We start from the raw sequence: 27,831 nt of genomic DNA, 5'->3' as shown, positions 1-27,831 counted from the left end.
GATTCTACACACTTGTGCACTGCCCCCCTCAATAAACACTAACATAAAAACGCCAAAGAAACCAGCTCTTTAGTGTGTGTTAACATGAGCTTACAATTGAAGTCCAATTTAAAAATGTAAGCATACAACTAGGCTTTACCAAAGAGGAACATGTTTATTTCACTTAAATTCTTAAAAATACTTTTTGGCAGTTGTCACATAAAATGTCCTAATGTAAAAAGACTTCAATAAAAAGAAAAGAAAAGCATGAAAAAAACAGACCCAAAATGTTAAGATTTTATTTACAAAGCTTCTTTGTTGTACAGAAAGTAGAAATGCTGTTACAATCTTGGTGTAAGTGGTAGCCACAGACGGCTGACTCGCCAATCACAGCTATCCACGCTACAGCAAGAGTCTTACATGGAAACCTAACAACGCTTACAATTTTGCTGGGGTGCAGTCCCCAAGCTTGGTGGTGAATTTCCAAAAGGGACTAAATGGAGGAAGGCGGAATGTCACAGGAACTATTCTTTGGCTCTTTGGGTGGGTGGGTGTCCAGGGGTTTGTATCACAGCTACCTTTTTTTTTTTTTTTTAAACAGCTACCAAATCCATACGAGCAGTCCAACCAATACTGAACAGTTCTTTTTTTGCAGGTTATTTAGCATCTTAATCATCTTCTCCTTCATCGTCTGTTTCTCTCTTCCTCTTTTCACCTTTCCCGCTTTCTTCCTCCTCTGCATAATAACAAAAATTCACTTTGAGACAATTGAAAAGGCATGCTGCCTAGGCTATTGCTAATGGAGGTAAAGACAATGGACTTTTTTGATGGTTGAGAGATTAAAAAAAAAAAGATGTCAGCTTGATCTGACAGACAGGTTGTTCATTAAGAGGTACTAATTTTAAAAAGCATAAATAGTGACCACAGAACTAAGAAGGGCAAAATGCACAGTAGCATCTCAAATCACAGAAAAGTTCAACCAGTTTTTCCAATTTACGTTGCAGTCTTCCCAGTGTTTCTTACACTTGCTGGTCCAAGGAAACATTAGCAGTTATTAAAATGCACAGCAAGGACCTTGGAGTTAGGCTGTTTTTTGACCCATGCCATTAACAAATGACCTTGGGCAGGTGCTCAACCTCTTCCCTTGAAGCCTGTTTCCTTGTTCTAAAATGGAAATAATGGTACTGACTTACAGTGTTATTCTGAGGATTAAGTGAGATAATACAATGTATGTAGGTTTAAGCATGGCAAGACTCAAACTGGAGCCAAGTCAACATTGACTAAAAAAAGATTAGTTAGACCCCTAAGGTATTTTGGACACAGAGGCCTACATATCATTGTTTTGTCAACTAATAACAATTAATGGCTATTTCAATTAAACTGACTAAATCCTTGTCAAATTATGTCCCAAAAAGCTGCGTGAGGGCAGAAATCAGGTCTATCATCGTAAAGTTTGTCTAGTCCCTGGCACAGAGAACAGACGCTGAAAACGCTGGGACCGATGGAAAGCACAGTAAACAAGCTGATGCTCTGAAACCTGCACAAGCACGGGAATCCGTACTTTCAGGGAGTAACAAACAGGTGTTTCATGGGTTTTGGTTGGGGGCGGGGGGGAGGATTAACACTGATAAAATGGGAAGGTGCTATGCATATATCCTGTAAAAATTATAACCCAATTACGACTTTTTTAAAGGAAAGAATTCAAAACATAGAAACTTCAAGCCTGCCAATAACCTGGACGATAGGGTCTAAACACAGTCCAAGTGTGGGGGCTGGAAACTGGGCCTCCGTGCCCCAGACAGGCATGCCCAGTCGCCCAGTCGCTCCCAGGTGGGCGGCACGAGCACGGACACACCGACAGGGCTGTCTGTCCATACAAAGAGCCTGTGAGACCACCAAGGCAAAGGGCATTTTATTTTCTCTGTGGTTCCAAATTCTAAACTAATGGACACCCACCCCCGACTGCGACTTTTATCTGAGGAAACAGGTACATGCATTAGACCCACCTTCATCTTCATCCTCATCCTCATCATCTTCATCTTCATCAACTTCTCCATCATGTCCAAATTCTTCTTCCTAAAGAATGGTAATGGCATATCATTATTAAGACTAATTCTGCCAAGTTGAGAAGTACAAAAACTAAATAATTCCCCAATAAATGTAACAATCCATCAAGGAGAAAACTTTAATGTTATTTTTACCTAGTTTGATGTACTGAAATGTTTTTCTTAATAAGCTTAATTTAAAATTTTCTTTGCAAATTGCTTTTCAGAAGCATTTTATTTTCCAGACATGTCTGATTAGTATACAACTTTAAATAAGTAATTCAAGAAATGACCTAAAAATCTTGAATTTCAAAGCAGGTTTGGACAAAGATTTCTACATTACCATTGTTATAAAAAGCTTCTCTCAGGAACTTAATTTCATTAAAGACCTATAAAAATTATACAAAGTGCTCAGAGCCTTATTTTTGTACTAAAAAATAACATGATTGTTGATGACATCTAAACTAATCCCTTGCCTGTTTTTACAAACCTCCTTGAGGGTCAAAGTCAACACTCCTTTCTCCTGTCCTTGTATGGCATTCAGCTCCTTCGAGATATTGTATTACTAGGCATCCCATTAAACTAAACTGCCTGCTCTTCCAGGGCAGGACCACACTCTTATTTAACACTGCACCCTCCACTCTCAGTTAGCATTCAGTAAGCATTCCATTTAGTATTTATTAAAAGGGGGTGGGAGTTACAAGAGCTAAATTAATCAGACTGATATTAGACTATTCACAAGTATACTAATTCTTCAGGAGGCCTTTCCCTTTTCTTTTCCCTTTCTTCTTTTTAACTAACTTTGATTAGGAAGCAGGGCAGCAGAGTAGCACTGACCTCTCCACTGACTTCATCTTCATCCTCTTCCCCTTCTACATCATCGTCTTCATCTTCATCCTCTTCGTCATCAAACTCTTCCTCCTCACCATCCTCATCCTCCTCGTCCTCCTCATCTTCTCCTTCTGAAAACAGCCCAAAAGGAATTCATAAATACCGCTGATGTCCCATGGGGTACCACGGGGTACCCCTGCTAAGGTGCTGGGGAACTGTGGGCTGGTCCACAGGACAGACACTGGGCTACGAATGTCAGGAGAAACCTCGAACCACAGTCACACTCTCTCCCAAGCCCCTGTGGCTCGGTCCTTCTGTCCAACAGAGTCCCACAAAATCCGGACACCAGGACTCCTGATAAACTGGATGTACACCGAAACACTCATTAAAGAAGTGAGACAAGGTCTGGCATTTGATTCCAAGGAAGGAAGGGGGTAGAGGGTAGGGTGTATATACAAAACAAGATCAGCCATAAACCAGTAATTGTTGAAGCTCTGTCATGGGAACATGAAAGTTTTGTTATTATTTCTACCTTTGTCCATGTCTAAAACTTTCCATAGTAAAAAGTCAGAAAAAATACAAACAAAACAAGAAAAATCCTTCTGGGGTAAAGGTACCACTACAAAGCTCCCCAACCGGGGAACTTGGGAGACCCCTCCGACGGGCGGGAGGGGCAGGCTGAGAGGCACCACCATCCCGCTGTGTCCCTGCCAGTTGGCGGAGGTCTCCAACCAGGCAGGTCCTGCCTCTCCAGTCCTGGAGCTTGCTGTGCTCTCTCCTGGCTCCTGAATGCTCTTCCCTTTCTGCTCTGGCTAATGACGACTCGACCTTTGAATCTAGGTAAAACTCACTTCCTCGAGCAGACACGCCAGACCTCCTAATCCCAGCGCACACTCTCGCACAAGCACCTGGTGCTTCTCCTTCACCACATACTCTGCTCACTTGTGATCAGTTAGTTGTGATTACTTAACATTCTCTTCTGAGTAGACAGTAAGCTCCTAGAGGACAGAACCATGTGCGTGTATGTGTTTTCTTCCCTTTCAAAACTGTTTTCCACAGTGTCTGGCACATAGGAAATGCTCAAATATTTGTTGCCCTGACTGATCTTCATCCTCCAAAGAATTTCCTTTATAGGCTCCTGGCACATGGGGCTGTTCAACCTGTTTTAAATGAATTCCAATAGACAACTAGAGGCACGAAGTGCTTTTAGGAATAACTGAGAACCTGTGGTGAGGGGAGCAAGTGACATAAATATTTGGAACCAGGCGAGATATCCTAATCTGTGTCCATGTTACCCTCTCACATCCCATCCTACCCCATCCCATCCTATCTTTTTGCCTTGTCTCCAATCTCCTGCAAAACTGTAAACATGCTTCCTGAGTTCTGCTACACCGATAACCACACCCAAGTTGTCCAATCCTTTTCCTCCTCTGCTTTTCTTGATCATTTGTCTTGCGTGTTTTTATCTCTAAAGAAAAGAGATATCTCAAATTATGCTTCAACGTAAAGTACAGCATAAGGAATATAGGCAATAATATGGTAATAACTATGTATGGTGATGGTAATAGACTTATGGTGAACAGACTCACTTTGTAAATTATATAAATGTCTAACCACTATGCTGTATACCTGAAATTAATATAATACTGAATGTCAACTTAACTGAAAAACAAAAATTAACTCAAAACAGATCATGGACATAAGTATAAGAGCTAAAACTATAAAACTCTTAGAAAATAAAACAATGCTTCAAATGCAGTAATACCACATTTCCAGCAACATCAGAAACTGTAGAACACATTTCCTTCATGCTGACCAATGTGAAAACCAATCACGCTGCTTCCTCTAAGCCGCTTGCAGGCGAGAAGTCATCTCTCCTGATACTGACTCACAGTAAATGCGTCACTGTGCAAGGAGAGCACAAGCTGATCCAAAGGATATTTTGAGCAGAAAATATTCAAAGATTCTTAAAAATAACTGAGTGTAAAAACCTTGATCAAATATCTATACTAAAAACTGTATTCTAATTCCATGTTACATCCAGATATTATTTTCCTTATTAATGAAAAATGAAATCCAACATGTAGTACTTTGAAATCATTACCTTCTTAAGCCACAGTCATATATTAAAAGCAGGAAAGCTATTTTATTTATTTGGAAATAACATGTATCAGGTACCCACTAGGTGCTGGGCCCTGTGAACACAGGAAAAAAGCCCCTCCCCAAGAAGACAATCTCAGCATAGCTGGAAGGGACAAGAATAGCAGAGAGTGACAAGTGCTATGAATGAGGCAGCAAGGGGGTGTTCTAGCACACTCACGAACCTAACCTCCGCAGGTGTCAGAAGTCTTCCTGAATTGTTGACAAAGGTGAGGCTGCAAGGATAAGGAAGCAGTAACCGAGACAAGGGAACAGCTAGGAGGAAGTCAGGGGACACGAAACCACCGTCCTTTCAGTGAACTATGAATCCCAAGTCCTTAATGAGTTGCAGCCATCTATGATCTCTAGGCTCGAAATTCAACACATTAGCTAACGAACCATTTTTATTTGGAATCACTTAAAGGCTTCAATATCCCAAGAGCTTATTCGAAATTAAAGCAGAGGTCCTAGCTCCAAATTTAATCAATGCCTACATGCATGGATAGGAATTATTTTTCTCAACAGCAATAACATTCAGTAGCTTTACCAGAACTCTTGGAAGGCAGAAATTAGGTTCACTAAAATTTACATCCAATCACCTTCATCATCTTCTTCTTCATCCACACCGTCCACTTCGGCATCTGAGTCAGGAGCTTCTCGATCCTCTCGGTCATAGCCATCCAGGTAGGTCAGCTGGGGCAAGAGCTTGAAGACGCTGTCTCGGTAGTCGTTCAGGTTAGTAACCTCACAGTTAAACAGATCCAGGCTTTTCAGACATTCCAACTTTTTCTGAAGAAAAGGGTCAAAAAACACACCACCTAAACCAAAGGAATGTAACAACAAAACCCTTCTCCTAGAGAGGTAAAATTCGAGGCTCATATTTAACTAGCTACTACCCACTCGGCCTCATACATAGGAAAACATTTCAAGTCCTTTGCAACCTTTATATTAGAGTCCACTCGATTTTTAACTAGTCCTTCCCTCCTGCATCTACTTTCCTCAAAGAACTGTCTTCTCCTGGCAGCATTAGTCTTCAGAAATACAAAGTTGGAAAAGTAGTTATTAAAACCGATCTTTTCACACTATGAAACAAATCAAAGAATTTAATAAATTTGTTTGAAAACTGAGTTTAAACATTTGAGTCATCAAGTGGCCAATAAGAACTGACTGGGTATTGAACATAGTCTTCAATGCTCTGGGGGAGTATAGGAAAAAAACAAAAACAAAGACTCAATCAATCAATCAATCAATCAATCAATCAACTCAATCTCACAGTGCCTGAGATTCCTATCTGGGGACACAGATGGGAAACACTGGAGGTTGGAATGTAAAAAAATCACACATTGTTGGGGTGCAGACATTTTCTGGGAAGACGGGAACCAATACAGGCTGGAGAAAAAGAAGGGAAACTCAGAGTTCAAATTCAGAAATAGAGCAACATTACGCTCTCTTCTTCTTTTATAATTTTTGGGGAAATAATCATTTACCAGACTTTTCCATGTAATGTTCTTCTGATGTTACCACACCTCGAAACTTGGTTGTAACACCTCATTTGTTGGGAGCCTCCACTTCACTTATCCATAATAGTCAGGGTATAAAAGCTTGGCCCAAGAAAAATCTTTCTGAGCAATCAAAGTAGATAGGAAAATTTCCAGGTATTCTACTCAGATCTCCATCTGTTAGGACACCAGTGTATTAGTACTTCAACCGCACATCTATTAAGCTTTGATTAAGAGTGAATTAAGAGCTTGGGAGGGCGGAGGTATCATCACAAGCAAGCGAGGAGAGCACAGCAGGAGTGACAGCAGACCCTCTCAGGGAGAGAGGGGAGGGTGAGAAAGCACAGGAAGCACACGCGAAGTGCTCTGCAGCCCGGTGTCTTTTAGAACAGGGGCGATGAGCCCGGGGGGTGCATATTACACAGCTTCATAAACGTAACTTTTAATCATTCTGAATCAAGAGAAAAGCTCAGTATTCTCTAAGAAAAAAAATACAAAAGTAGGAAGAGGCTCTCTGCATGAAGTTAAGTTGCAAAAAATCAATGTTGATGTTTAAAGGCTTTTATGTTTTATTGGGAAAGCTACTTCAACATTCACAAGGACCCGAGGAGGAATGCAGACTAAACAACACCTTGTCCTTCAGGACCTAGGACATCTCTGTATTTGTCTGCTGGCCCATTCTGGCCCACTGCCTGTTTTTGCAAAATAAGTTTCATTCAAACACAGCCACTCACTTGTTTATATGTTATGTATTGTTTCTTTTGTGCTACAGTGGGAAAGCTGAGTAACTCTGACAGAGACTGTATAGCTGACAAGGCCTAAATGATCTATTATTGTGCCCTTTGGAGGAAAGTGTTGCTGACCCCTGCACTTACAGAGTCGTCATCTTCCTGGTCAGACATGAAGTTCCCACACTTATTTTATTTTTCACTGAGCAGCCCCCTTGGGAACGTGGAGCAGAGTTACAGCAACAGGAAACCGTACTCCTCAAAACACCAGCGTTATGTAAGTCAGTCCCCCTGAGGTCTTCAGAAAGCCGTCCCCAGGCCTTCTCACCGCAGGGAGAGACGCTTTTACCTAGTGTCACTTTCAGAGTAGGTTCCCCAGTGGGCAGCCCTGACCTCCAGAAGCCCAGGTATGAATTCTCACCCAAGAGAAAAAAAATGCTGAAATACGACCCCGGACAACTAGCTGGCATACTGGGAACTCCCTTCTCTTCACAAAAAGACTGATTCTATACCAGCTAGGATATGAGCACAATTTAGATAGCTTTCCCAAAGAGGCGCAATCTAAAAATTCATTGCTCAAACTCACTCCCCAGAAAAGGATGCACAAAGAATGCACACAATCCCCGATTTTTAATGTTCCACAGTGCCCAAGCCCTTTCTCCAGTTCTCTCAACTATCCCATCATACAGGGCCTCCAAGGCTCTCCTGTTTTTGAAACTCTACGAATCTGTGATGTTTTTGACTACTTCTTAAAAAAGAAACCATTATAATTCGAACATGCCAAACAGTATGCTAGAAAACTAAGTGAAAACAAATAACAAAATCACATACAATTTTAGTACCCTAGAACTGTTTAAAGTAGTAACATTACACTTTAAGGCCCCAAATACACTACACACATCATTCAGGATCTCAATGTAATGTCTAAATACTGCTAAAAAGAAGATTCACAACTGTATCATATCATAAATTTGGCCTAAAACGAAAAGGCTAGCCATAATAAACATTAAACATTTTATTAACAATAATTTTGCTTGCCTTCTTAGAATTTAGAAGGGCTTTGGGGGATGGTTTGGATGGCCCAAGTCTCTTAAAAAAGGTGTCCAAGGAAGTTTGAATTGATGCCTTCTTTGTCTCTCGATTAATATCCCTGTAGCAAGCAGAGGCATTCACAATCATTGCAGTGACTGTAAGAACTGGGCTCAATGCAGACGGTGTTCAAAATGTATGTGGTTAATGAGGATGAGGATGGTGTTTTTCCCCACTGAAGAATACTTTCAGAATTCAAAATGGACCCAACACTTCCCCCCTCACCTTCTCCTACAATTTTATTTTATTCCATGTTCTAACTTCAGAGGACCCACTTAGCACCTCTTGGAATCTGAGCAGCAATTTCAGAGACGGGCAGGAGCTCAGGCTTTTGCAGAGAGTCCCAGGTGTGCAGGCCTGCAGCTTTCTCACTGGCTAGCCACGTGTGTGACTCTGGACAAGGGGTTCAACCTCTCCCAAGCCTCAGCTTCCTCGTGTGTAAAATAAGGGGCATGCTATTTCTATCTACTTTGCAGAAATCTTCCTTGAGGTTACCAATGAGAAAACATACATAAAGCATCCACTACAGTGTATGGCACACAGCAGATCCTCCAAAAAATGATAACTACAACAATAATTATTTCTCATTCTCCCCTGCCCCAGGGGACCGAGACTTTCACAGCCACCAAAGGGCCCTCATACATCACTGACCAGATCAGGAACACCCAAGCAAACAGCTCCCACACACAATGTTTGCCCCTGCTCTGCCTCTGCATGCTAGGGCACGGACAAAGGCTTCTGACAAAACATCAGAGAGGACTCGGGTTGCCATAAGAATTAGACAGCAGCCAGTGATCTAGCATAGAAAGGTACTATCTGGTACTCTGTTCCAGAAAAAAGGGGTTCCCATGCTCACAGTGACCCTAAATTGACAAGCCTGTCATTAACACAAACAATAAAGGCTCAGTGGAGTTATCTGACTGAGAGACCATCAGCACTTCATTTAGTGCTGCTGTTGGAATAGTTTAGGCCAACTTGGGTATGGAATAAATTTGCAGATAAAAAAAGAACAGGTCCCAAGAATAGTGCAAAGAACAGTACAGAGAATGGTGGACTTGGATTTGAGTCTCTGTTCCTCCATTTATCCTGTGACTGATGAGTATTTGTTTTCTAAACTTGGTTTTCTCTACAGTCACTCTTCTGTAGCTTATATGAGAATACAGTGGGCCAATGTTAATGTCCTCGAACACTGCAAATCTCAGTAAATGTTTATTTAAACACTGGAAATAGGGATTAGTTTGGAAGAAAAGAACTGGTAAAAATGAGGGAGTCAAGCCTTGAGCAGTGCGGCTCAGCTGGTTGGGTGCCCTCCCACAAAGCAGAAGGTCACCAGTCTGATTCCCGGTCAGAGCACATGCCTGGGCTGCAGGTCTGGTCCCCAGCCAGAGTGAGTTTGGGAGGCAACTGATCGATGTGTCTCTCACACATTGATGTTTTTCTCCCTCTCTCTTCTTCCCTTCCCCTCTCTCTAAAAATAAATAAATAAATAAATAAATAAATAAATAAGATCTTTAAAAGGGGGGAGGGGTCTTAAGTATCTGGGTATGCCTGTCTACAGCAGAAAAACAGGGGTAAAACTGATGGAGCAAAGGCGAGAAAAGGTTCCCAAGATTTATGAGAAATATGAACTAAATACAGTCCACTTCATGAAACATACACACAAAGTGGCTCAGTAAAGGATGATTACATCTACGCTGGAGTATCACCTCAGTCATTAAGAGGGAAAAGACCCTATGATTCTAACGGGAAATCCTCCTCATTGAAAGAAATCATAACTCTATCTTCCCTTGAAACACTAACAGAACATTCTGTAAAACTGATGTGAAATCCAGTTATAAATATGGTGTGACATCAGAAAAGACACATAACAGAGGATCCCCTCACCCTCTTGGGTTCTGCTCTTCTGGATCCTGAAAGGCAATTCTTATCTGCTGTATAACCCTCTTCCAGCGGACGTCTGGAAGTTAATACAAACACTGACTTTATGTACGTCATGTTAGCCTCATTAAAATGGAATCCTACCTGCATGCCAGATTTGTAGAATTTCATATTTAGGAAAAGCAGTCATTTTAACAATCTCAAATTCACAGGAATTTCCAGATGCTAGCCAAAAGAACAGCCAGTGGGTCTGGCCTGTACCCTGCATTAATTCCTGCCCCAAAAAGCTCTTTTCCGGACACTACAACTTCCACATAGGCTAGACCCCCATTAGCACAGCTTCCCAACTTACGAAGCAAACTGCATCACCTTATTTTATTCTCAGGACTTCTAAGTGAGGTAAGTAAGGTAGGGAGTATTATACTGTTTCATGAGTGAGGAAACTGAGGCCCAAGAGAAAAGAAGCAATTTGCCCAAGGTCACACAGCAAGTCTATAACCCATTGCACTTGAACTTAACTTTCCATAGCTCATCCCAGTACATAAGGCTGAGGACTTGGGGGTTCCCATGCAAAACTCTGGGCAACTGTGAGCAGCTAGAGCACAAGACAGGAGCTCGGAGACCTAAGATGTACTGCGACTATCCCTGGACTTCTGTTCCATCCGTAATTCAGGTATGCCACCATATACAAATAACTGTTTCTATAAGAGTACAGGAGAGCCTAGCCGGTCTGGGGGAAAATTAAATGTTTAATTTCTTAAACATGTGAAATTTTTAAAGGGAAAAGAAGTGAGAGAGAGAGGGAGAGAAAATTCCCCTTTGACGGAAGCTACCACAGTATCAGGCATTCATTTGTTATTTCCAATCATTTCCCTTACTATAAAAGAAATATGAAAATGAAAATGACCAATAAGTCCTGGTTTCCAAATTCTCAATTACTTACCAAGGGTTCCAAGGTGCTGATATCTTTCAGTTTATTTCCACTTAAATTTAGATGTGTGAGATTTGGAAGTTTTTCTGCCAACATGTCCAGACTTCCACAGATTCTATTGTCACTGAGCTCAAGCTGCAAAAGAAAATGCACACAACACACACACAAATATATGGAGGAGCACGTGTCATTAAGGCTCTAAAGAGCAGATACTTCCTACACACCAAGGTCAAAAACCCTGTTTTTATTAGCACATATCATGTTCATTTTGCTTTACTCAACCCTGCTAAGCAGTTTACAGGCCCCAGCAGCATTTCAGGGCAGGAGAGGCAGCACAGGATTGAGCAGAGTTGTGTTTTCTCAACCACCTACTAATTTTAACAGTTTGCTTGAGAACTGGCCCCTAACATCAGTGAATACATTTTCTAACCTAAAAAGTGGGTCAAAGCAAATTAGAATTCTTTGAGAAGTTGTAATGCTCTATACTTGCCAGGAAGGGTAAATGGTCCATGCATTCCAAACAGTTGATTGTGTGTGCCAAGCCAAGCTCGCTGTGCCCACTCGAAACCTAATCTGGCTCCGCACAGCGCTGACACACTGTGGAGTTCTACACCGGGAAGCCACCGGGGAATGTTGATCTGAAGACCACAGTAGTAAAGGCCCCAAAAAGCCCTTAAAGAAGGCCCATGACCTCAGGAAAGGGAATGGGGCAAAAGCTTCAGGGTAGCTACAACCAGCTCCCTGGAGGCCACTTCTTGCATCAACCTGGCCTTTATAAGAAGCTACTCTAATTTCTTAGCAGCAGGTCAAGTAGCACAGTGAGTGGTGTGCCAATGAAGGAAACGAGCCTTCAGCAAGGAATATTAGAATCTTAGAATGAAAGATATTGGAGCCTGGAAAAATTAGATGGTCAAGAGCATTTAATTCAAATTCTTTATTTTACAGATAAAAAACCTTAGGTCATACTGCTGGTTTTAATTCCCTATTTTAACCACTCAAAACAATGGTAATTGTATCTAACCCTTACTTACAAGTACCTAAGTGCCAGGTACTGTTTAAAGCACTAGAAATACAGGTGTGGACAAAAACAAATTCACAGTTGTTTATATAGAAAATAGTACAATAAATAATAATACAGTAATAAATTCAGTGTTTTGCATACTCACAACTAACTGTAAACCTACTTCTGCCCACCCCTGTACATGAACTCAGTCTCACAATAACCCCATGGGGTAAGCAAAACTACTACTTCCCTCTGACAGATGAGGAAAACGAATTACAAAGAGACTAGTACCATGTCCAAGAGCACACAGCTGTTACAGTGGTGGACTCATGTTTTGAGGCCAGGAAGACTAGTTTCAGAAGAATCCATGCCCTCTCCACTATGCTATGTACCCTGAAGAACATGAAAACGTCATGTAATTTTATCTATGGCATGCAATGAAATAAACCTATGATGCAGAATAGAGTAACTTCTAAAAGTGTAAATAGTTGCTGAAACAATCAGTTTAAAAAACAGCTGAAGCCCTGACCAGTATGGCTCACTTGGGCATAGTTCCACAAAGCCAAAGATCGCCAGTTCAATTCCCGGTCAGGGCACATGCCTGGGTTATGGTTTCAGTCCCTGGTCAGGGCATGTACGATTGCATCTCGATGCTGCTCTCCCTCATTCTCTTTCTCCCTCCCTTGCCCTCTCTCTGAAAAATAAATAAAACCTTTAAAAGAAAAAACAAAACAAACAACAACAAAAAACAACAACAACAACAACAAAACAAGCCTGCTGTTCAGGTGTTATTAAATATCTCAGAAGAGGAGAATGTAACATTTCAGACAATTCTTTCCTTCCCATAGGATGTTCCAGTCAAACAGCTTGCACTATATGGTTTTTAATTTTTTGTTTGTTTACTGAGAAGAGAAAGAGAGAGCAACAGTGACTGGCTGCCTCCTATACACGCCCCGACCAGGGATCAAACCCATGCCTAGGTATGGGCCCTGACTGGAATCGATCCCCCAACCTGCTGGTGTGTGAGACAACGTTCCAACCAACTGGGCCACGCTGGCCAGGGTTCATTGTATAGATTTTAAAATATAAGTCTACAGTCAACAAAGACTCAAGTATTAGCTTTAATGAGATATTAGTAAATCAAAATAATAAAGGGAATACTTATCTTCATTGGCCAGAATATCACACATATGTAATATTCACATCCTTTCAACAAGAGTATCTTAGGTAGTAGAAATAAGGCAATCCGTCAAAGGATTAAGTAGCATTATTAATTTGAAATGCAAGCAATGTGTACTCTAGGAAGCTTGAGACATTTATTTATACCAAATTTCTTTCAGATCCTGTTTCTTGCTATAAAACCACCCGTGCTGTAGGAAGTACATAAAGTTCACATCAGCTGCGAGAACATCTATCTGCCTTTAAGTCTGATTCATGGGTATTTCTATTCCTCGCTCACTAACTCTACAAGTGACTGATTAAAATAAGACTTCAGAAGGATTTGATAAAGCCTCTATATTGATGATCAACTGATACACTTTCTGAATAAGTCTGACAGCACACAGACCATGGTAATTCAGGAAAATGTATTGGGATGCTAAGAAAACAGAACACAAAACACATACTACTAGGATCTGCGGGCATCAAGTTTACGTGGACAGATGCTAAAAAGCCATTGGTTGTTTAATGGGCTAACCAGAGCTTCCAGTGTCACCAATAACCCATGCAAATAAAAAGGATGACTCCTGAATTACTAAAGCATACTTATCAGAAGAAAAGAAACATTTACCCATTTAAATATAACAGGAGTCATATGTATAGGAAGCAGGTCACCCTGAAACCCATGAGGGCTGTCTGAGCATTTACTACCTAAATAAGGCATACAAGTAAAAAGCATTTCTAGTTTTTAATTCACATGCTTAGGGGAAAAACAAGTCCCTCTCAGGACTCAGAAGCAAACTATAGGAACAACATACTGGCCCTTTGCTTAAATTTGATCACACCTTTGTTTAGACAATAAAGTGAACACCTAAACAGTAAAGGATTCTGCAACATTTACATGACCACATAACTTTCTGTATGTAGTAAAAAAGGTACTGGGTTAGGAAAAAGGACACACGGAGTCTAGTTTTGGCTCTAGCACTAAGCACCTTTGTGGGTAGCTTTAAGCAAATTACTATACCTTTCTAGGTCTACTAGTGTGCCTGTAAAAGAAGGTGCTGGGCTAGAAGATCTAAGTTTCTTCCAGTTTTGATTTTCTGGGGTTCTGTGACAGTTAAATGTGCAAGGACACAAAAAAATGTCTCTCTCTTTAATTTAAAGAAGGGGGTTGGAGGTGGATAGTGACTGATTTGCAATCAGACGAATGAAGTGCTAACACCAGACCACCAGCTAGGATAAGGAAATACAGTAATGTTGTTACAGTGGATTCTTACAGTAAGTCACAACACATTTTAAACTTCTAGTCATTAAAAATTATGCAATGGATTTGAATGATCATAAAGACTATAAATTTGAAGACTTTACTACTTAAACTCACCCTTAATCAATAAATATAAAACATGAAAAGTGGTAGGTACTTGTTTCCTAAACCAGAGCATACTAAGAATGAAATGTATCTAACATTATAGCAACAAATTTATAATATTAAGTAATACATTATTCACAAATTAATTATTCTTCATAATTATTCTACTATTTATTTAGCATCCAACATCTATAATTTCCAAACATCACAGCAATTCTGTAAGGCCAGGTGGTATCACCAGTTTATAGGTGAGGAAATTGAGCCTTAAAAGGATTAAGTAACCTGCAGAAGATGACCCATCAAGGAAACGAAAGAGCTGTAATTCAATCCCAGATATCCCTGGTTCTAAAGGCCTTGTGCTTTCTGCTCCGCTAAACACTTCCTTACAGGTAAAATCATACATTTTCCCCTTGTCAGGATGGTTCTCTCTTTTACTGTTATAGAAAAAGCACTTACCTTTTTCAATTTTGGTAGTTTGGGGAGATTTGAAACTGAAATCAAGCCTACATTAATTAAACTGAGGAACTCTAAGTTCACAAATTCAGCTGTTAAGCCCTCAATTTTTCCATCATTCGATTTGCAATTGTCCAGGACAAGTTCTCGAACCTGTGGATGACAAAGGAAGAAGAAAAAAGGACAAGCTTTAAAAAAAACACACAGAAAACAAAAAAACAAAAAAACAAAACAAAGCAAAAGCACCAACCATAAACACCCAGCAAAACACACCCATATATAGAGGCAGCCTCTACTTAGACCTAGATCACAGTTATAAATAAATGAAAAATGATTAAGCCTTTAGTAACAATATACTAATAGATACCAAGGGTGGAATGTTACACCATGGTATAAATAAAGATTTAAACTCTTTCCTTTCCAGAGACAGAAACTACAGTTCTTAAGATATAAGTGAAGAAACCATATCTCCCCTATTCCTTTTCCCAAGTCTGTTCTCCAAGGGGTAGTTTTGACTATAAATGCGGAGTGAAGAAACCCCCTGGCCCTCTTTCAGGCCGAGTCTCTACCTCAAGGCCCAGGAGAACGACACAAGGAAAGGAGGAATGCTTTACTTTTCCTATCAAGATCACAGAGATTCCGGCAGCACCATACACTTCCACTTGTGGTTTTTATTAATCTTCACTCAGATTATATTGTCACTAAGAAGGGATCAAGATGCAAAGGCCTTAATTCAAAACAAAGACCAATTTGGGTTACATTTGAGAACAACAGCGGGGAGAACTGTCAGACATTACACTGGGTTCCTTTCTCAGGCCATACAACCTCCTTTGGAGGGCCTGAAGTTCAGAACTCAAATCCATCCAAGGGTGTCACATCTGAAGATTTTGAATACTGATTATTTAACAGTCTACTGTGTGAATACTATACTAATCCTTATTGCCACTCTTGCTCTGTGGTTGACTTTGAAACTTGCAACTTTAACACGTTTTGATCCATTTATAGTGATGCAAATTAGTTTTAACTGCCAAAGGCATTCTTGCAGTGAATCTACCAAGTTGAATAACATCAACCAAGTGTGTGTGTGTGTGTGTGAGAGAGAGAGAGAGAGAGAGAGAGAGAGAGGGAGAGAGGGAGAGAGGGAGAGAGGGAGAGAGGGAGGGAGGGCGAGTGTTACAGGGAGATGCCGACAGTTCTAAAATGGTGAGCTAGTTAGTACTGGCTTCATCCTCCCTTACAGAATCCAAGGATCCTACTCCAGCAATATGCTATCATTTATGGAGAACTTACTTACTATTCTGCGTACCACCCTCCCCCGCTGTACAGAGAAGGAAACAGATTTATAGAGTCAGTGATACCCACAACACCACAACTTCTCACTGCCCTGTCTGCTTCCTCCTCAGAAGCCCTGGTTTCAGTCAGGATGCATGTGGTCCTATACCTTTTTACTTCTTTCCTCCCATCTTTCCTTCCTTCCTTTTCTCTAGATACCTCTGCTGTTCTTCCTTTTCCTGATGAAAATTAGCACACGTGAAAACCTAACATGTCAACTAATGAAAGCCAGGCTCTGGAGACAGATGCCTGGGCAGAATCCTGGCTCTGCTACTTAAAACCCCTATGATCTCAGGCAAGCCACTTAAGCTCTCTGCGCCTCAGTTTCCTCATCTGTGAGGTGGGAAAACAGTACCCACTTCAAGCACCCACTAGTGCTTGAGACTTAGTAAATGCTGAGAAAGTAACCTCTGGGGAAAGGGAGAAAGAGGATGACAGGGACCTCTGCTGTCTACTTTAGTCATATCTATGCTTTTCTTTTACAAGCAGGTATTTCTTTTGTATTAAGAAAACCCCAAAAACTATGGAAAATGTGAATTGTAATGGCCACCAACCTAAGTAGTATACTTAGACACTACTAAGATGGCCCCATTTGGTTTGGGGAACTTTCTATGACTATATCTGACAGAGAATGCAAAATTATCATACAGAATGACACCAATATGCCAAAAGTCAATTAAGGAGGATTTAGAGTTAGCCATATTGCCTCTTAAGCCATTCTGCCTTCCAGCTCACTGGGTAAAATCACCTTTTGGACAATTTCTCTCAACTAGTAAAATTCTACTGTAATGAGAATCATCAAAAAAACTACCATACATCGATTAAATGTGAGTTAAAACATGTTTAAGAATCAAGAGGAGGAAATTGGGAGAGGAAATGTTAATTTAAAGTGGTTCTAATTTGCAGGTTTAACAAATGAGTATAGAAGATGACAGAGAGGAACTGAGGTTCTGGTTTAGAGAAAGGGGAACCGTGTAGCTAGATGGAAATGAGAAAGGAACAGCTTGCTGAGGGAGGGGTAAGGAATTACAAAAGGGATACCAAGCTTAAGTTTCCCGTGGGATGGCCATATGAAAGGAACCCCAGGCGGACATGTGGGTTTGGAGTTCAAGGGAGGTCTGGGTTGTAAATTCCCTATTTAAGAGTCATCAGGATGGAGACACTAGTGGAAGGGTAGAATTCCTAGGAAGAGGACAAAGGATGGAATCCTGGGGATGCTGCAAAGAAGACTTGAAAAGAATCGGGAGTACCCAAGAGTGAAGCATGAGTTGGAAACACCCGGAGAGGCTTATGAAATAAGGCACAAGAAGTGATCGAAAAAATTAGAAAACTTAAATGCCCATCAACAAGGGATTCATTTACAGGATACACTTTGGGATGAAAAAAGTACAGAATGCATGTTATTATTTACATAATATACCACACATTCACTTTCTTATATGTACATAAAATCTCATAGGAATCACCTCTCAGAGAGAGGCCTGGGAGACTTTTCTCTAGAGCCTTATTTTGCACTTCAATGATGAGACTATTAATCTATGTTTAAAAATAAAGGTAAAAAGCCCTAGCTGGTGTGGCTTAGTGGCTTAAGCACCAGTCTGTGAACCAAGGGGATGCCAGTTTGATTCCCAGTAAGGGTAAATGCCTGGGTTGCAGGCCAAGTCCCCAGCGGGGGGCACGTGAGAGGCAACCACACACTGATGTTTCTCTTTCTCTCCCTCTCTTTCTCAAAATAAATAAATAAAACCTTCAAAAAAAAAAGGTAAAAAAAGTCACTGCTAAGAATACTGCATGGGGTGGCAGGATTGTAGGGGACCAGCAGAAGATGCAGTGGGAGAAAACCTGGATATAAACAAAACCTACCTTCTGATCATAAGCACAATCACATTAATACAAAACATATTAATGTTTATCACTATTGATATTTTGGTATATTTTCTTCAGCCTTTGTATATTTAAATATAGGTGAGATAAAACTACATAACTTAGCATACTTTAAAGTAACAGCTCTGAGTATCTGTTAATAGCTAAAGAAAGTGTATGGATGTACCATTAAATTTCAATCCTCCCTCCAAAACAGTTCATTTTCCCTATTATAAATAATGTCATAGTATCTTTTCATGTAAAACTTCTTATGTAATTATGATTGTTTCCTCACAATCTATTGCTAGGTGAAAGAATATACCATTTGAGTCTGTTATTGAGTTATGAGTTCTTTATTTAAAATGGCAACCAACCCCTCTTTTTAACACTTTTTATGACCTTCCTTGATATTCAGAAATTCCAAGTATTTGCATTTATTCACCTTTTTCTTGAGGATATTGTTTTTACCCTGAGAAAAAAAGCACCCCAAAACAAAGAGACAAAAAAACAGACAAGCCATAAAATACAAATCATCAATAGACACTTAAAAAAATGTTTAACTACAAGATGTAATACAAATGCATTATTTAAACTAATGTATGTTGGGTTGGCCAAAAAGTCCATTACATTTTTTTCTGAATGATGGCTTTACTAGCACTTAGTGGTCTTAACTTCATCAAAACAATTTTGTTAGACTACATTGTGACAGCTGTCCTATCAGCATGCATTTTATAAAGAACATCAAAATTAGTGAATTTTCATGCAACCATTTTAATACTGAAGATGGAAGCAGATACACAACTGAAATGCAAAAATAAAGATTGGCGCGGTGTACGGAGAAGGGGCTATGACTGATCCAATGTGTCAAAAGTGGTTTATTACTTTTTTGGTACTACTGACATTTTGGCCAAATAATTCTTCCCTGTGGGGCTGTCTTATGCACTGGAAGATGTTTAGCAGCATCCCTGGCCTCTACCCACTAGAAGCCAATAGCGGGAGATAGCTGACACACTCAAAATATCCAAATCAATAAAGTTATTGGTGAAAATGAAAACTGTGTCAAATGTTAACAGGCTTTTTGGGCAACCCAGTATCATTGTGCTATTGTTGGAGGAAGGGCCGTTCTTCCTGTGCAGAAAACAGCTAGAACAGGCACAGTTACAGGTGAGTCTACAAGTGGAGAGCAAGAACTTCAGGGAACACACACGGAGACCTTTAATTTTCTCTATGAATAGGAGGCAAGAGAATTTATTGGGGTGCGTGGGGCCAAGAGCTGTATGGCTCAGCAGAGAAGGCATGTCCTTGCACTTTTCTAGGAAGGCTGAGGATGTAAAGAAATGTGCTACCCCAGAACAGGGCTCCAGAGGCACAGTAAGAGGACAGAGCAGAGTGGGAATTACTGCAGAAAGCAGAGACCACAGGAGGGCCCCACTGAGTGCTGTGCCCAAGTGTGACAGGCCTGGAGCCATCTAGCCTGTCTGAGGTTCTAAACAGGACTCTGGCGAAAAGGTTATCTTCTCTCAGGCACCGGGTCAGCAGCCTTTGAGATAACTAAGACTGTCCACTCCCTCATTCCTTCCAGAAGTGTGAAGGGGTCCAGCCTTCCTCAACAGGGAGAATACACCTGTGCAGGAGTATACGTGGGGTGGCGGTGGTGGAGGGAGTGGTAAACAGGTATATAGCCGTGCTGCCTCCCACTCCAAATCCAGGATAAATGGGAGATTCTAACCAAGGAGAAATGGCCCCAGTTTCTCCATTTATGCCCCAAATCCTCCATGACTACTACCTAAGGAGGTAACGGTGAGCAGGCACTTGTACATTTGTGTGTGCAACTTAGGGAGAGCTATCTGGTCCAAAATAATTAGCTGGCCTTCTGCTCAAAAATAGGTAGTTTAACTTTTGGGGTCAAATTCACTCCTCTTCATACCCCATTTCCCAATTAAACTAGCCTTTTCTCAAACATTAATTTAAGATAAATAAGAATTAAAAATAAAAACCTATTAATTCCTATTTAACTCTTGTTTTTCTTCTCTATAGCTAGCAGCAAAACAATACTGTTTTCACTGAAAATTTTGAGCTATATTGTAACTAAAAGTTATGGGGATGAGCTGGAAGCCACAGAAGACATTAAGTGACTTCCCTTCCGTCCTCTCCAATTTGATCTCACGTCCCTCTCCCCCCGCTACACTGAAAACAGATCAATTTTATCTAACTAGTTGGTTGACCTTCTCCGATGATGTTATCCTTGTTATAGGAGGGTAAGAAAAGTATGGAGGAATTAAAGATCTTTTAAATTTACCAATTCTCTTAGTTAAAAAATAACATTATTATTGTAGTAAATGAAATAATCCAAAAGGTAGAAAGAAAAAGTAACTCCTGCTGCTCTTGCTCATTTCCATTCTCCTAAGTTAACCAATGTGCAAACCTTTTACCCTACTGTTAGTTTAAAAGAATGTTTTCAAAATAACAATAAAACAGATTTTTATTAGTGGGTCTCAAATGTGGTTAGGTTGTAGAACCACAGCATGAAGGAAACACCCATATCCTACTGGTGGGTAAAGGAAACCATTCTAAAAAGCAATTTGGCAGAAACAGAGATTCACTTTATGGGAGGTTCATTTCAGTACTATTTAAAATGGGAAAAAAAAAACCCAAACCCCAAACCCAACCACCTTCTAATCACCCCCATGGGGGTGCTTAAATTATAATCTATACAGACATTAACAATGAGGCTATAATGAATAATTACATAGAAAGATAAAGATGTTTACTGTCTTTAGTTATTACTAAATGCAACACAACCCAAAAGTCTAAATGGTAAAATGGGTGTGAGAAATATTTAATTTTTGCTTATCTATACTATTTTTTCTGGCTTATGTGTATCTAATTTTTCTTCAACAAATATGTATTACACAAGGAAAAAAATAAGTTGCTGTGCAAACAATTAGAATACTCCACTGTACTCAAAATTATATCACAAGAGACACAACAGTAGATGCCAATTTACTGGGGAAAAAGCCTAATTTATTTTCAGTAAGTTGGGACTAAGGAAAGACCATCCTTATTTATGGCATATTGAATGTCTCAGTCTAGCATATAGCCCACCAGTGGCCCATAGGGGCTCAGACTGTGAACCACAGGAACTGCTTGGCTTTTAACTTTGGACAAAAATCTCAAACAGAGCTAGTAACAATGCTAGCTGTCCCCAGATGCATAGTAACGAGGTGCTCATACCAACAACCTGTGTTGTGTGTGCCCTGTTCTAGGGCTGTACAATTTGTTCCCAGTGAAGTAACTGACAATACAAATATTTTATAAGAACTATTTCCTATCCTTGCCTGCCTATATTTTTGAATGGTTAGCACCATTCTTTATGAAGATGACTTTCAAAAGTCATCTTCATCATTTTTTCCACTGTGAGAACACACCTCTGATATCAAGAGCTGTTTTGGACTTAGAATTCTTCCTCTTTCCCCAAATGACAAAAGTCTTCAGGATCCCAGAGGCCAATCCAATTCTCTAAGAGGTAGCCCTGCATAAACATATGGAGCCATGCGACTAGCTGAGTTTGGTTTTAAAGGAGTCATCCTGGAATTTCTCATTTGCCAAAAGGATGATGCTTTTGTGCAAAAACACTTAACTCCTCATAAATTTCCCTTCAAAACCTACTGCATTTTTTCTCCCCAAAAGCCTTCAGTTTAAGGTCAAAGCTTTCATCTTTTCTCTTAAGAACCTAACTCCTACTGGCCTCGTCTCCATGTCAGAGTCCTTCGTCACAGCCTCCGCTGGCTCTGCAGCACTCTCAAGGCCCCTAACTGCACCAGTGCAACAGGCATCCCCGGGGTCCGAGGCCTCAGGAGGGGGCGGGCTGGGCCGCCGTCTCTGTTCACACTGCTTTGCCAGGTGCTAGCATACTGCTGGTACTCAAATATCCGTTCGATAAACCGCTGGATTACTGTAGGCTAGTGCCGCCCAATCCAGTAGCTACTAATCAATTGCGGCTTTTGAACACCTGAAATGTGGATAGAGCAACTGTCAAACTGACCTTTTAACTGAATTTAATTAAATAGACACGTGAATGGCCTGTCTTTAGCAAGAGAGTAAAGCCTAAGTTGATTACTTCCAAAATTAACGCTTGCACATATATGTACTTTAAAAAAAGCAATATATTAGTTATCTCATATAGGAAAAAATTCCATATACTGGGAACAGCAACCCAGTTGTATTTCCCATTGGAAGCAACACTGCTCTTAGTAGTTTTTTTTTTAATTGTCAAGTACTGTAAGGTTTTTTCTCCCTTAAAAAAAAATTTAACCTTTTTAATCGAATTTATTGGGGTGACGTTGGTTAATAAAATTATGTTTTAGGTGTACAATTCCATATAATACATCATCTGTAGATTGTTTTGTGTTCCCCACCCAAAGTCAAGTTTTACTCAGTCCTTTATAGTACTTTAGCTTGTGCACAAAGAATTCAAATTCTACTTGTGAAAACAGTTACCACTATGTGTGTACTTTTCTTTTAGAAATTTTGGCTAAATTTAATTACTCCACATTCTATTTATTTACAACTACCCAGAAATAACCTAAGCGTCTGAAATGAACAACCCAAGAACATAACTCTTCGAGTTTCACAGTGTGAAGAAGCTTAACCCTTCAATGTACTAGCACGTGGCCGACACAAAATGTCTGACTGATGAGCGGAAAGGGACGACTGTGTTCCGACCTCAACCTTAAAGGAGGGGGGGCGTACTTGCCGAGATGCCCACGCCCTCAGATCCCTCCAGGGACGCTCGGGGTGACCACGCGGTGCGGCGCCCCCAACCCCATTTGTGGAGACCTCAGGAATTCAAAACTTCGTGCATACCAGGTAAACCCTGGTTGAATTTCCACAAGTGGGCAACTTGTTACCCACGGCTGCCTGACTGCACGAAACGCACCCATCGCTTTCTGGACTGGGACGGGAGGACTTCTCCTGGTCTACCTCCGGCCAGAGCGCGCCACTCACCGACCAGGGGGTCTGGCAGAGGCGCGGCCTCCTCGCGTGGCGACCGGGAACCGTGGCCCCGCGCCGGGCCGCGGGAAGCCGCTCCAGTTCGCGGGGAGGGCAGGGGCGGAGAAGAAACAGGCGATTCTTAAAGGCCCACCCGCTGCTCACGCGGCCGCGGTCGGCCGCACTATGCACTTGCAGGGGCAGAGGCCTCCGAGGCCCGCTGGCACCCCCGCAGACTGGCATCGCCCTTTTAAGAAGGGAGGAGGAGGCCAGAGCTCTCCGGAGAGAAGATGAGTCGGCGGCGGAGAGCAGGGCTCGCGCCAGAGCCAGCCGAGCCTCGGCCAGGCAGGCAGAAAACAAGACGAGCTCCGCCCGGGGAGCGGCGGCCCGCAGCCACCGCCGGGGGCGGGCGGATGCCCGCCAACATGGCGCTGTTTCGGCCTGTGGCGCGCCCCGGCTGGCGCGAGGAGCCGCCGCCCGCCCACACCGAGGGGCCAGCCTCCCGGCCAGGGGGCCCGGGCTCCGCCGCCCCGGCGCGGGAGGGAGGGCGAAGTCGCCGCCACAACGGCTCACCCGGGCCGACCGGGACCCGCCCTGGAAAGCTGGGAGGGGAGAAGGCCCGGAAGGCGAAAGGGAAGCAAGAGACGGGGTGAAGAAAGTTTTATTTTTAGTCTTGAAAAATGGCGGGAACCGCGTCCTTTTTTCAAACTTGGCCTCGGGAGGGGCGGCAGTTGCGCCACCTCCGCCGCTCGGGCTCGCCCCTCCCCCGCTCCGCGCGGGCCAGGCCGCGCCCGCCTAAGCCCCCGGGCACCCGAGGGGGCTTTTCACCCAAATCCAAGGCAAAAAGCGCCCTCCTCGCCTCATGGTCCCTGCCCTTCGGCCGGGCCGGCGCCAACCTCGAGGCCGGACTGGGGAAGCCACCCCCACACTCCGTGCTCGAGCCCCTTCCCCGGCCGGCCCGGGGCGCGCGAAGCCCGGCCTGGTCCGCAACGGGCCCAGCCCGGTATGGCTGCGCGGCTCCCCGGCAGGCCCGCTCCCAGCCGGGCCGCGCATCCCGGGAGGCTGCAAACATGGCTCCCAGCGTTACACAACCCCCTCCTCCCTCCCTCGCCGCCGGCCACTCGCTCACACGCTCCCCCGGGAACAACCCCAGCGGACGAGGAGCTCAAAGTTTGCTCTCCCCCACCCCACCGCCTTCCCCGGAAGGCCGCGGGGGCCCGCGGACGCCAAAGAGTTAATCCCCGCGCGCTCGCTCCCCCCTCCGCGCCCTCCCGCCCGCTCGCCCGCCCGCCTTCCCCGTCCGAGCCCGCGAGCTGCGCCCTTCCCCGCGCCGGGGCCAGAGAACCCGGGGCCCCGCAGGTGGCCACCATTACATGCAAGTCATCGGAAGGAGAGGGCTCCCTAAGGGGGCTCTGCTTACAGCTGCCGGGGTCCGGTTCCTCAGCTCCAGGTGGATCCTCCTCTTCATGTCCATGTTTCCCTCTTCCCCCCTCTTCAAACTTAACTTTCCGCGGCGGGGGCGGAGGGGGGAGAGGCGTCCCGGCCTGCGCAGCTGGGACCGTCGGAAGGGGTCTGCTGGCGGCAGAGGCGGGCGGCGCGGTCCTGGGCAGCGGGCGGCGTGCGGTCAAGCGAGCGGAGCCCCCGGAGCCAAGTTACTCACGGGAGCGGAGAGAAACCATGGAGGGAAAAGGGGGCTGGAGCGCAGCGTTGGTCTCACTACCGCCGCCCCCGGCCGCGGCCCCGCACTGCGCTTAACGCGGCGACGCGGCGCAGGCTGCTGCTCCGCTCGACTCGGCCCCGCGCGGCGCCGCTCGACTAGGTGGCCGCGGTTGCACCAAGGACGGGGCGGGGAGACGCGGCGGGAGGGGCGGAGGCTGGGGGGAAAGGCGCAGCCCGGGGGACTGGAGAGACTTCCTCCCCTCCCTCTGCACGTGGGGTGGCTGATGTAAGACCTTCCTTGGGGGCTTCCCGGGCCCCACCTCGCTGCTCCCGGACGCGGGTGTTCGCCCGCGATTGGACGTTTGCAGGAGGGGCTGGGGGATGGCTTTACAGTACGACTTCGGGGGTCCGTAAGTCCAGGTCCGACCGCGGAGGCTGGACCCAGCCAGCCCGACGCCGCGAAGGCGGGACACGTGCAGGGAGCGCGGGACACGCGGCTTTCGGGTTCACCTTGTCCCCACCGTGTGGGTCAACAGCCCGAACCTTGCCGTCTCCTTGGACGGATGGTCGTGGAAGGGCTACGCGGACCCCCGTCAGGAGCTCTGTACCGCGTGGCACCGGGTGGAGTCGGCCTTCTCGGGGGCGGCTCCGGCCACTTGCCCAAGCCACAGAGAAGCCCAACGTCCCCGAGTTCAGTAGAATCTCCCTGGGTTTCTAACATTTAAATGTAGGCTAGCAAGGCAGCAATTAGCATTTCTAATGGAGCTTTGGAGTTTTACAGAGTTTTCCCGAAGACTTTTATCCCATTATTCCTTAGGGGACCCCTGTGAGGTGTGTAAATTCTTGTTGGTCTCGGTTTGGGTGAAGCTTGGCAGGTAGCCTTTGTAATGATCTGGTTCAGAGAGCATCCTGAGATCCAGGGTTAGAGCACTAAGTTTTGCTCAGGAGGTTTGCTTTGCAGACCTGCTAGAGTAATATAAGGTTATAGTCAGCATAACGTAAGTAAATATGTCATGTGTCTAAAATTCTAATATAGACAAAAGGCTCAAGAGATTGGGAACAGCGTGTGAATAAACAATTCTATGCATCAACCTAAGGCTTTCTTTGAGACTCTCCCCTCTCATTTTACCTGCGACACAACCACTTATATCAATTTTTAAAATGTGTAATTAAAATAAAAGAAAGTTCTTAAAAGGCTTATGGAAAAAAGGCAGGAACTTTCTAGTATGTTGTCTCCCAACTCTCGTATTTAAAATGTCGGTCTTAGCAGACATCTCTGTGACAGAAAACGGTGAGGGAAGTACTCTTCAGGGTGTCACACGAGGTCTAACACAAGGTTATGAGAACCACGGGGCCATGAGATGGAGGCTTTCTGGAAAAACTAGCAACTCAGTTCCTAACAAGCAATGATTGATCATCCCCTTTTAGGGCTTGATATGTTCTTTTTCACTTAACCAAAGACAGCCCTGTGAAGTAGATAGTATTTTAATCATTTTCCAGATGAGGAACTGAACCTTAAACTGCATGTCCAACAAGAGGTGGAGCTAGGTTTTAAACCCAGATGAGTCTAACGCCAAAGCCTGCCTTCTTTTCTGTTACACCATCAATCTGACTGGAATGAAGTCCTAGAACGAGGGCCTGATTTGGAACGGGAGGTCGGGAACACTTGTAGAGGACCTTTAGTACCAAACAGAACACGCAGGTGCCATCTTGCAGGTAAGGGGGGATGCTGAAGGAGACTGGATCACGGTAACTCGGTGCTAGAGAGCGGTAACCTGGTGGCTCTTGGGGGAGGCGGTACTGATGCTGAGGGCGAAACCAGGCAAATCTTGGGACCTTGTCCTCTAGGACCAACTCAAGGGCATGAAGGACTCTTTCCTCACTAAATAAATGTGCGTTTTATAAGATTAAGCTACAAAGTAATTAATAAACATAGCCACAATGTGCAGCAAATAAAAAGAAAGCGAAGGAGCCAAAGGAGGAGAGACTACAGACCCGGTACTGTCCCTTCTGACACAGCCGGTGCTGGCATGCACCTCTGTGAACAAAGAGCGTGTGTTCCAGTGACATGCTTCTTTGTCAGGGGCTTCACTGCCAGAGGCATAAATAACACAGGCAGAACAGGGTGTGTCTCACTGCCCTGCCAGCATCTCCCACTGGACTGTCAGTCCGCAGGCCTGAAGGGGCTGTTGTCACAGTGCCCTGGTTTTGAATATTGGTGTGCTTAACATCAGTCCGAGTATGCATCTGGGTGTGGGAAAGAAGTAGGGTATATAATTGTATCTAATCCATCGTTACTATCATGTTCATGGATTTATGGATTTGAATAGGGGCTGGAAGGGAATAAGGAAAAATGAAAACAGCTTATTTATTTATTAGGGAGTCCGAACTATGGATGAATCTCTTTTTTACTTCTATTGACATTCATGTTTGCCTGGTAAGTTATGAAAAATATCAAATAATGCCCAGTGTTGGGCACTCCTTTTAGTTTTAAAGCTGCCTGTTGTCCAGAATATGTGTCTCCCAATGAGCTCCAAATGGAGGAGAACACTAATTTGTAACTCCTTGGGCCTGCTTTCCATTCCACCGCCTCAGTATCAAGCAGGTCATCCGTCAAACCACCATCTGACCCGAGCCTTCCCCAAATTTTGTGGCTGGCAACAAGCTTTAATAAACCTGAAGTTGAGGCAAAACAGCCCCATTCAGCCATCAATTTAACTGGCTTGGAAACCAGCTTGGCAGAATGGCCCCCTTTCTCTTTTATAAAGACAATATATGAAGCTAATGGATACTTAGGGTGAAGAAAGGATTGCCTTTTAAAAACGAAATACTTCCATTCTGACCCTCCTCTGCTGTACACATGTGTACTCATTGCTGAATCGT

The 27,831-nt window shown here is 43.4% G+C and overlaps 1 protein-coding gene across 2 annotated transcripts; it reads right to left on the bottom strand.

Moving 5' to 3' along the window:
* Positions 1-264: 264 nt before the first annotated feature.
* On the bottom strand, positions 265-25,108 carry ANP32B (acidic nuclear phosphoprotein 32 family member B). 2 transcript variants are annotated; one of them, XM_045840881.1, is made up of 7 exons: positions 24,710-25,108; positions 15,106-15,255; positions 11,132-11,254; positions 5,594-5,783; positions 2,862-2,986; positions 1,986-2,055; positions 265-715 (listed from the first exon to the last, which is right to left on the bottom strand). In XM_045840881.1, exons 1-7 carry the CDS (start codon positions 24,761-24,763, stop codon positions 648-650), a joined length of 780 nt encoding a protein of 259 aa, XP_045696837.1. In that variant the 5' UTR covers positions 24,764-25,108; the 3' UTR covers positions 265-647. The 2 variants fall into 2 exon arrangements, with proteins under 2 accessions (XP_045696837.1, XP_045696836.1); XM_045840880.1 differs by lacking the exon at positions 24,710-25,108 and adding an exon at positions 23,305-24,043.
* Between the last annotated feature and the right edge of the window lie 2,723 nt (positions 25,109-27,831).

The sequence above is a fragment of the Phyllostomus hastatus genome, unplaced genomic scaffold (assembly GCF_019186645.2).
Source record: "Phyllostomus hastatus isolate PE091 unplaced genomic scaffold, TTU_PhHast_1.1 phas_contig_34, whole genome shotgun sequence".
Classification (NCBI taxonomy): domain Eukaryota; kingdom Metazoa; phylum Chordata; class Mammalia; order Chiroptera; family Phyllostomidae; genus Phyllostomus; species Phyllostomus hastatus.
This window is presented reverse-complemented; position numbering and strand designations above follow the sequence as displayed.

Excerpts from the sequence above, each read along its gene's own strand:
- ANP32B (XM_045840880.1), bottom strand. The coding sequence starts at position 23,532 with ATGCCAGTCTGCGGGGGTGCCAGCGGGCCTCGGAGGCCTCTGCCCCTG. Across the intron at positions 15,256-23,304 it reads TCTGCCAGACCCCCTGGTCG|GTTCGAGAACTTGTCCTGGA; the intron begins GTGAGTGGCGCG and ends TGTCATCCACAG. Across the intron at positions 11,255-15,105 it reads AACTACCAAAATTGAAAAAG|CTTGAGCTCAGTGACAATAG; the intron begins GTAAGTGCTTTT and ends TTTCTTTTGCAG.